This window comes from Cynara cardunculus (genome assembly GCF_001531365.2).
Source record: "Cynara cardunculus var. scolymus isolate 2C chromosome LG 10, CcrdV1, whole genome shotgun sequence".
Classification (NCBI taxonomy): Eukaryota; Viridiplantae; Streptophyta; class Magnoliopsida; order Asterales; family Asteraceae; genus Cynara; species Cynara cardunculus.
In genome coordinates this window covers 23,463,331-23,474,828 of record NC_037537.1, presented here as the reverse complement: position 1 = coordinate 23,474,828, position 11,498 = coordinate 23,463,331, and the positions used below count along the sequence as shown (strand labels likewise).

Genomic DNA, 11,498 nt, shown 5'->3' with positions numbered 1-11,498 from the left:
ATACATGTATTAATTCAACCTTAATCTGAGTTTCTGGACAAGAAAGAGGGTAAACAGTTGAAATTTCATTCTAAAACCCATCTTTTTTGGTCTTTTCATGGATTATGATATGTCTTGCACTGTATAATATGTTTTGAATTAATATGTTCTTGGGTTTTTTTGAAATATATATATATATATATATATACATGTATTAATTCAACCTTAATATGAGTTTCTGGACAAGAAATAGGGTAAGTAGTTGAAATTTCATTCTAAAACCCATCTTTTTTGGTCTTTTCATGGCTTATGTTCTGTCAAATTTGTAGTTTTCTTTATTGGTTTTGAGTGTTTATCTTAAAACTCAAKTTTCTTGGTTCTTTGCTCTTGGTGTAAATCGAACACATTTGTGGAGTCGTTTAAATATGTTGGATTTTAAATATATTGGATTTTAAACTGTCATACAATTTTTTTCATCGATAGTCTGTAATTGGAACCATAACTTTTATTTATTCAAATTGTATTAATATGTAAAGATCAAGTGTAACCTATATCATCGTTAAATCTTATCTTATAAAACWAGTRGAACTTCAAAATCGTTAAAATTCATGGCTCCCGTCGCATTGCGCGGGTACACAACTAGTATATATATATAAGGTCATTTAAAGAGATACTGATTAGTTTGTGATAACTGTGAGATTCAATCTAAACCACAAACTAATGGTTAAATTAAGAAACTAATAATTTTGGTAATTTTGACTTAAAATTTTAATTAAAGGACATTTTAGATATTTTAAAGATCTTATATATCCTCTCTCCCGTCGTGAACTTTGTTCCAGCGAACTTTGTTCTTGCAAACACACATGATGCACATTGTGGTATGCTTTATAAAATAACAAAAAAATACAATGTGATACACTTAGCAAAACAACATTACCTGGTATATTGTGTTACACTTCGTAAAACAACAAAAACATATTGTGATACATTTCGTATAAAGACAAAAATACATTGTGATACACATTATGATACCAGATTTGGTTGATAAATACAACTGTGATACTACTATGATACCATTGTATTACTATTGTATTAGACTCGATGTTACATCTCCAAAGAGATCTATGTTACATCCAAAAACCTTACATCTTCTGCGTTACATCTCTGACGATATATGAGTTACATCTCCAGCAAGATTTGGATTACGTCCCCAATTTGAAATGAGATATGAACAAAAACCAAAAACCGGAACCGATATGGGTGTGCAGAAACTAGATCTCTTGGAATATGAAAAATCGAAACCGATCTGGGTTGTCCAAGAGGGGAGTCAGACCGGTGAAGGTGAGAGTTGAGTAGATGATGACCGGTGATTGGAGATGGATAGAGAATAAGAAGCAGCGGTGGCCGGAGATGGGCGGAGAAGAAGGCATCGAACGATGTTGGGCAAAAGGATCGGTGTAAAGCGTCGCACCGGAGAGGAAGCACATTTTGACCAGCAATGGAAAGAGGGTCACAGGTGGTCATCTCGTCCATTCTAATATACACACACACATCTATTTTAAAATTAGAATATTAAACTAATTAAAATAATTTGAATACTCAACACAATTTACTAATTTACCATTTTACTTATTTTAAGAAATCATAATAATTATCCTGAATGATTGGTTCATGTTAGATCTCACGGTTATCACAAATTAAACAATTCTCATTTGATTAGACTCATAGATATATATATATATATATATATATATATATATATATATATATTACAAAAAAGATCTATATAACTCATTTGCATAAATTAAAAAAAACAACATATTTTGATTGTATCAATAGTTTGATTTTCAACACAACACAAAAATGGATAAAATAATTGATTGTGATTTTATTTATATCTTAAATAGGCTAAATATATCTTCCTGTTGACATTTTCTCTCTCACACATACAAAAAACCTTCTAAATCTCAACCCTAAATTGAACTGCATCGAGTTTTACAGTAGTTTGATGAAGTTAGATAAGAACTGGATTTTTCACTTTCGAGTATAGTTTACTGCTATTATTATGTTGCAATCAGGTTTAAAGAATGTCAAGAGTTCGTTGATCTCGATAGAGATCGAAGTAATGTTGTAATAAGATATTGATCCATGTCCAAGCATATATGATTAAACCATTGAATAATCGACTCTTTCATATGTGGTTTTGAATTTCTGATTAAATAAGCATCGGAATTTAAGACCACTGCATGTGGGATTATCAACCGTCTGCGTTTGAGGATGGTCTATATGTATTGTTTGTTACTGAAGGAAAGTTGAAGCTTTCTTCAAGCATCCCAAAAAAGAAAACTCAAAAGTGTGAGATGAAGGACGAGGGTGGGGGTCAAGTATCTGTGTTTTGGGCCCCAGATCAGAAAGATTGTTGGGTTCGGAACTGCAAATAATAAAGAAGCCTCAAGTACATACTTAATAGAACTCGATGAAGGATCGGTAGCAGTTTCATAGGTCTAAAGTATGAATTTCAGTTTTTCTTTTATAGCAATGTGTTACTAGATAGAGCTTTATGTAGGCTTCATTATAGTTTAATATATGTAATGTATGAAGTTGAACTGTTTTTGTTGTAATTTTTAATAAATATAAAGCTGAACTTTAAATGTTTAAGTCTACTCCATGAATTTAAATTGTTTGTTTCTGTCGCACGACTTAGGTCCCATGTCATTATTGAAACACCTTCAAATATGAAAATAACGACTAATTTAATTTTTTTGATAATACTTCAAATAAAGGGTAAATCCCTTTCTATAAATTAATACATAAATTATCTCGAATAGCAAATCTGGATTTTACTATCAACAATCGATAAATCAAGCTTTATTAAAGACCAGGTCAACGTCGGGTGTTACTAAAACCTAATAATAGTCGCTATCTTCAGATGCAGAAGACGTCAACGAATACTTCTTGTGCATCTATCTAGCACTCATCTCATCATGGTGATTATAGTACCATTCCCCCAACAAGGAGCTAATGCACAAGCCAACAAATGAAATGGTTAGGCTTAATGTCTAGTGAGCTCAAACAGTTTTCATCATAATTATAAAACAATCCAAATGAAAGACTGCTTATTTAAAACATAATTTCTCGAATGAAATGTATTTATCGTAAAAGCATCATCCTTCCAAAACTCACACCATTTTCTTGATGAAAACCCATTTATTAAAACACCCATTTATCATGAAACCTAAGACCAATACTCACCAAAAAGTGAATGAGATTAAATGCCTAAAACATAGACAAAGTTTAATATCCAAACCATAAATAATGGAAAATACCCCATACACAAAACGTCACCGAAAAACGTGGATAAAACTCAATACCCAAAACCACACCCTCCAGGGGAGACCTGATTTTCATGGTTAACAACAGTTAACAAAAATAGGTCACAATTCCATGTTATAGAGATCATAATTGAGATTAATGGCTAATGGGATCATCCACTCATGATATTAATTCAAGGCCCCCGATGATCCCAATTACACTAATTCACTAGAAATTACATCATATAGCCAATGACTAGTATCTGGTTCCCACAGACCGTACCGAGTTGCCCCGATGACCCAATACCTATTTCTAGCTATAATATGAGAATAATAATCCCATTAAAATCGACTTAGAAAATACACCATAGGGTCAATGGTAGATGATCGACTTCAAGATCCCGCACCATGAGGCCTCTAATGACCGCATATTCCTGGCCACAACACGGAAACACCCATCCCATTTTAAATCAATGAAAACTGACTTCTATGCCTATAGATCCATTGCATCACAATTAAATTACATGCCCTCATGGCCACTCAAAGTATGTAATAATTTAAATGGATATGCTATAACTGCATATAACTTCAAAGCTCAACATAGAGCAAATAAAGCGGACAAAAAGTCTCCAAGACTCATTTGAGTCAAAACCGAGCCCTAAAGCTAACAACCCAATTGGGTATCCAATAAAATCATCAAAAACAATAAAACGTCTTTAACCAATGTTTATGCAAACACATGCTCCAAAAGTATGGTTAATTCAAAAACTCATCATTAGCTGAGACAAACTATTTTCCAAATGAAATCATACCCTTAATTTTCCAAAATGTCTCGTAACAATAACATACATTTTCCAAATGATTTATAAAAACCAGGTACACCGAAATGCATTAATATCAAATAATCGTCATTTGTATAGTAAAAAACTAGAAGACCACATTCTTGAGATTCATTTATTAAAATTTCCAAAACCCATATAGGCATTTTACAAGATTAATTATCAAAACCATAGATACAAGGCTCAAGACCCATCTTGACATTTAACATGTACCAAACTTATATCGAGATTTAACCGTTTTGTTAGGATATAGGGGATCAACAACATAAGGTAAACAAACTTTGTAACCGAGTCTATCTCTGACAAGCAAATCCCAACGGATATTACCAATGCAAATGGTCTACCACTATGTACTAGGCATCCTCTACCACGTCATAGCTATCACCATTAACCACATATTGAACTCAGTCGAGCATTATATCGCGCTTCATTGACGTTAAACCTTATTAAGCACGTCAAATCGTTATCCATCTTTTGTTACTGTTATTAAATTCGAATATGAGATACACACAGAAAGCACGAAGTCTAAGCCCAGTAATTTAAGGTTTAAAGTTTTACAAGGCCTTACCAAACAATCAACATGTGTTTTTTTTGTTACAAATTGTGAAAATACAAAAAATATGTTTATAATTTAAAAATTATTTCTTTTTGTTTTTTAAATATAAAATAAATTATTTATTTTCTTTTTTAAGTGGAGACATATAAAAGCAAAAGAAAGAAAACAAAAAAGTTTTTACTTTTAATGTTTTTTTTGGGGAGAGGAGAGTACAAAATATTAATCAGCTACAGTCTGGACCACCATGTGATCCCATGCACCATCACCCCTCTTAACTCCACCACCTCCTTCATTTTCCCCCTTTCCCCTAAACCTAAATTTACTTCATCTCCGTCTGTCATATTTACACACAGTAATCCATCAACACACACACACTCTCTCTCTCTCTCTCTCTCTCTCTCTCTCTCTTTCACACATACACATCTTCACGCCTTATCTCCTTTTCTTTCTGTCGTTTTCTTCAATTTGTGACCGTAAATTTTGTAAAAAACTGCAATAATGGTGTAAAAAGGAGGTTAGGTTCCGCCATGGAGTCGCAGGTGAGTTTCTCTTTCGCCATTTTTGATACATTTCTCTCTGAAATTTTGTTAACGAAGTTGTAGGGCTTCATTTTCTCAACCGTGTTTCTTTCTTTTTTTCTGGTTAATCGGAATAGGATTAGATGCTCCACGGTTTTGTTTCTGCAACGTCCCTTTCGTATTTTCTATTTTCTATTTTCTATTTTCTATTTTCTCAGTCAGTCGCCAAACGGAGCCCTAAAAGTTATCGTGTTCTTTTAGGGCAAAACACTATATAAACCTTTGTACGACGTCGTTTTATAGCTCTTGTTTTTTGGGAGTTTTATTTGAATTCGAATTTATATTTGTGAGGAAAAAGCATTGTAATGTTATTTTCAAATGTGTTTTGTTATTAAAATAAATTTGTTAGAGAGATTATGTTTGGGTAATGATGAATTTAGGATTTGCTAATCTTACGTTGGTTTTTTGTTTCATATTTATTTGTTTGGTCATAGATGGTTTTTTTAGATCGTTTATGAAAACAACTTATTGACTTATTCCAGTACGACACCGATAACCAGTAGTGTTTGGATAAACAGCTTGTTTGTACCGGTGACAAACTGATAATAAGAGTTTTAAAGAAATTAATTTTTTTTAATTTATAATAAATTGATAAAGACTTTTGTAATTTGTATTGATTTAAATTTATAAACAATCTCTATATTCATTCAAAATAATGAATATAAAAGTAACAAATCCAATTAATAATCTAAATTTATCATGCCCCCATTGATTTCTTCATGCAGATTTTTATGTTTTTATCCAAACAGAATCTTTCTAAATAATTTAATTAATTAATAATAATATTTGTGTATATATACACACAAACAGTCAAACACTATACATTCCACTTCTTTTTCTTATTATTTATCAATTGAAATATGCATTCAAATCAAAACCTAGAAGGAGCGACGAGAACCTATCCATTGAAGGGGTGAGCATGGGGGATATGCCGAAAAAGGATATGATATGAATTGTTGAGATTGTCGACCATAGGCATCACTTTTAAATAGGAGTTTTTGGATATGCATAACTATATGGATGTGACAAGGACCAAGAATCTTACATGTTAAGAGTGAGACAAAGAACAAGAGTCTTATCCTGTAAGTGAGGGTGACGACTCTTACCACGGTTAGCGTTTACACCGGATAAATTGCTGCATACTATGCCGTTTTTGTAGACCAAACTTTTACCTCGTAAGTAAGTGATAGTGTTGAATTTTACTGGTAAACGCTTACATGGTAAGTGTTTGGTAAACGGTCCCTAAGTGCAAGGACCTGTTGTCACTATGGTCAGTGGAGTGGTAAATGGCTTGGTAAATGGCGGATCGAGAGGGTTCGAGACAACTTGGTATCATAGTCCTAAGATAAGTTAGCGAGGATTTGCCCTCTGGGTGTAGCGAGACATAGAGATGCACAAGGCTCGAGCTTTTTCGTCAGGCCTTCCAAGCCTGTTTTTGTGAGCAAGAGCAATAATAAAGCCCCGAGCTTTTCAAGGCCTGGGCTGGCTTTGGGGTTGAGAAAGGGCCTAGGCTTTTAACCGGGGTTTTCTGGTCTCACTAGGACCGGGTTTTTTAGGCGGGCTTGGCATGGGAATTTTTTGTGTCTCTAGTTGGGAGTAGCTTTTGTGCTGGTTTTAGCGAGGATGGGTCGACTAGCTATTTCTTACTTGTTCTTATTATGTCTACGATCTTACTTCTTTAACGTGCATACTTGCACTAAATCGTTTTACTTGCTCTTCATCGATCTTTTGAACTTTGTTTTTGTTTTTTGGACATATTTTTGGGGTCGGTTTTCATCCAAACTCATCTCACTCCTTGTGGGATTTATTAAGGGTGGAAGGGTACGATGCATATAAATGTCTGTATACGTCGTACCCTGCCACCCTTACTCCTTATGGGAATTAATAGGTTTTGGTTTTGTTACAAGTTTTTATTTTTGGTATAATGTCCGTGAAAAAAGGGATATACACTGTTATTAATATCCAATATTAAAAATAATAAATTCTTGGATTTATTTAATCCAAAACCCTAATCACTCCTTTTCACGTGGGTAATTTCTATTTTTGGCCGTTGATTTCTTAAGAAATCTTTGCCTTATCAACAAACTTTAACCTTAATTACCTGTAAATATTGCTTATAAGATATACATCAAGAAAAAACATAAATATCCTTTGAATCTTTTGACTTTTCTTGATAGCATTTCGTATCAGTTGTAATTGGTTTGTTCTACCCTTCATAATGTGTACATCAAGAAAGCATAAAACGCATCAATTTTTGATTTTTTTGATGGTATCTCTTGTTAATTGTAATTGTTTTATATTATTCAGGATAACGGAATGTGTGGGGTTATTGATTATAATCACGAGGTGTATGATGAGGATTGTTTTGGTGACATACTTAATATCTTGGATTTACCTGTCGAGAATTTGGAAGGAGACGGTCTTGCCGAAGATTGGGCTTTGAAACTTGGTCCTATCCCGTCCGAGGTTTTTAGGGAGATGCTACCACCCGTCTCCCAAATCGGTGGTGTTGTTAATGACAATGGCGGCGGTGGCGGCTCTGCAGATTTGCTCACTGAATGTTTTGTTCTTGTAAGTAGTTTCTATGGTCATGATGAAAACTAAGCTAGTTTTTGGTTTTTTTTTTCTTTTTTGCCACTTTTGCACTGGTCGGGGATCTTCATGAAAATAGCCGTTTTATACTTTGTGTGTACATACGGCTCTGATTCTAACCCTTTACTGTAAGGGTACCGTCACAGTTTTCACGATGGACTTTCATACAATATAAAGGCACCTTCACTTGTTCACACACGAATAGGGGTAAAGGGATTGTTTTCACCGGAACCCATGTCTAAGATAGATATATCTATACTATATTATAAAGCATTTGGTTAAAACTCTTAAACTCTTAAAACTCTTAAACTCTTAAAGACAACATCTATTGCTAATGGTACAACCTGTTAAAGCCATCCCTAAACCCGTTCATCCCTAAACGATTTCATCCCTAACCGATTTCATCCATATCCTATTTCATCAAATACAGGATAAACATCTTATTTTAAATATAAAAAATCTAAAWTATAATTAGGATAATTATTGAATTCTAACAGAATACTTAATTATTATCTTTATAAAATTTATAATATTAAACCAAAAATAAAYTATTTCATTATTAAACTTAAATTAAATTAYAATAAAAAAATAAATTAMAKAAATTAMATAAAAARTRARAACTTTTAAATAGTTGATTTGATATTAACATTGATATTTTTTTTCAAATTTTTATGATATCTTCACATTTATATTTTTATTCAAAAATAAAATCATTATTTTTTATTAAAAATACATAATCTATACTATATTATAAAGCATTTGACAAAAAACTTTTAAAACCCATTTTTTTGCACAAAATAATGTTTATTAATGCATATTACTTATTACCTAAGATTACAAGTAGATTGTGCATTAGTACAATTATTAAAGCTTCATATCTGAATTCGTGTAACTAACTGCAGATAAACATAATCAAATACAGAATAAACATCTCATTTTAAATATAAAAAATCTAAAATATAATTAGGATAATCATTAAGTTCTAACATAATACTTAATTATTTTTATAAAATGTTATATTATTAAACCAAAAATAAACTATTTCATTATTAAACTTAAATTAAATTATAATAAAAAAATAAATTAAAGAAATTACATAAAAAGTAAAAACTTTTAAATAGTTGATTTGATATTAAAATTGATATAATTTTTTTCAAATTTTTATGATATCTTCAAATTTATATATTATTCAAAAATAAAATCATTATTGTTTTCTTTAAAACGCATAAAATCGTATTATAACATCGATAGAGACAAAGAATAAAATAGAACATTAAAATTAAGATGTGTCTCGCTGCATTGCGCGAGTACTCTTCTAGTATATATATATAGAGAGAGAGAGAGAGAGTTTATACAAGAACATTAACTAAATAAGAGAATGAGAAAACGATCTGATCACATGCGATTTTTACACTAAAGTCACATGTGATTCACGCGTGACCCACATCAGCGTTATTGTAAAATTACATGTGATTTTGCACGTGAATTGGTTGTTTTCGTATTCTCTTATTTAGTTATTGTTTCCGTTTGAACCTCTATATATACTTAGCTTTTTAGAATGGAGGCATCCTTGCACGCACGATTACATATATTTGTATCAAACCTCTTCCCTAAGTATATATAGGGTTTGGTTAGGGGAAAACCACAAAAATATGAAAAATTGAGCATAAAAACCAAGACACGCCTCACTTACTTGCCGTGCAGATGAATGATTACCGGGCGTTCCTTAGTTTTTCATGTTCTTTTGGTTTTCCCCCAATTTCTCTCTATATATTATATACTTATATGGAAAATACTCAAGCAAACTCCTCATCACTTGACCACCTGGGAGGTTGGACTCTACCGGTAACTCAGGTACCGATGACCAATGACTCTTTGGTATTTATCTCAAACCTCTTAACTGCCAGTTAGTTCATGCTTTTTGTTTTTCTGCATTCGTTCCTAAGCAATTTGTCGACGGTACTTGTTCCCATATTTATGTTATTGGCCGTTTTTCTCCTCAGAATGACGAAACTTGCCAACCAAAATGTCAGCCGATTCTCAAATCCAAAACCTCTAAATTTCAACCAAAACCGCAACCACCATCTTTTCCGGAAGGAAAAAAACAGTACCCAATGCCAAGATCCTTCGAAGCACCTAGCCCTGATTCAGTCCTTGAGCGTCGCACCTCTGGCTCGACCAGCAAGACTGTCTCCTTTGGAACCGAAATAGCCATCCCCGTAAGAAGTCGAACCAAGCGGTCACAATCAGGGTCAACCACCAACCCATGGTCAAGGTCACCCCTACTAATTCCGCTTCAAAAGGAACGGAAAAAGAGACGAAATCTTTTCCAGCAACCCGTTAATGAAACCAAGAAATGCAGCCATTGTGAGATAACTAAAACTCCACAGTGGCGAGAAGGTCCGATGGGACCAAAAACGCTGTGCAACGCTTGTGGGGTCCGGTACAGATCCGGGCGGCTGTTCCCTGAGTACCGGCCAGCAGCAAGTCCGACGTTCATACCGTCGGTGCACTCAAATTCTCACAGGAAGGTGATAGAGATGAGACAGAAGATGGATGATGATTATGTTACGAAGAAAGTTTTGAGTTCTAATTCAAGAGACACTGGACTTTGTTCGTGTGAGTAGTTATCGATTTTCATCTTGTGCAAGACTTAGAAAATTAGAGGGTTGTCATGATTCTATTGAAGCGAATCCTTTGCTCAATCTCTGTTGTGATTTTTTGGTGGTTCAAATTTTTGACAATTAGAGTTGGTGATGGGATTTGAGTTCTTTTAACTGACGATGAATGGAGCACTTTAACATAACAAGGACCGAGAATTTTATTCGGTAAGAGGGAAGACAATGATCGATACGGTAAGTGAGGATGATGACTCTTAAAGACAATGATCGATATGGTAAGTGCTTACCAGCAAGAGTTACCACTTTTACTTACCTTATTGAGTAACATTCTCGACCATCGAAATGGATTGTTGGTAAGCTTCTTTTATTTGGTAAGCGTTTACCGGGTAAAAGTTTATCTTTTACTTACCTGGTAAGATTCTTGCCATGCCTTTTGGGTAAGATTCCCTCCATGCTAAGATTTACCGGTTTATAAACGTTTACCATCAAAAATCCATTTTGATGACAAAGAATGTTCACCCAGTAAATGAAAGTAGTAACTTTTACCGATAAGTGAAATGACCCTCGAGTTACCAATTTTGGGGGTAAAAAATTAGTGGTAGAAAAATGATATTTTGGTAATTTGATGTTTTATATGCCATGTATTTAGGATCTAATTTTTTTAATTTATTAAAATATATCTATACTATATTATAAAACATTTGATAAAAATTCTTAAAACCCATTTTTTATGTATGAAGTATTGTATATTGATGCATATTACTTAAAATTCATTATTACAAGTAATTTTGCATAAGTACAATTTATTAAAGCTTCATGTTTGAATTCGTGTAACTAACTGCAGATAAAATAATCAAATAGAGGATAAACATTTCATTTTAAAATCTAAAATATAATTAGGATAATTATCAAGTTCTAACAAAATAATTAATTATTATCTTTATAAGAAAAAAAATTATGCATAAGTACAACTAATTAAAACTTCATGTTTGAATTCGTGTAACTAACTGTGGATGAACACA

The 11,498-nt window shown here is 32.9% G+C and overlaps 1 protein-coding gene across 1 annotated transcript; it reads left to right on the top strand.

Annotated features, from left to right (window-relative positions):
- The first annotated feature begins 5,054 nt into the window (after nt 1-5,054).
- On the top strand, nt 5,055-10,626 carry LOC112519660 (GATA transcription factor 11-like). The gene is made up of 3 exons (XM_025127876.1): nt 5,055-5,224; nt 7,571-7,834; nt 9,859-10,626. Exons 1-3 carry the CDS (start codon nt 5,213-5,215, stop codon nt 10,480-10,482), a joined length of 900 nt encoding a protein of 299 aa, XP_024983644.1. The 5' UTR covers nt 5,055-5,212; the 3' UTR covers nt 10,483-10,626.
- The last annotated feature ends 872 nt before the right edge of the window (nt 10,627-11,498 follow it).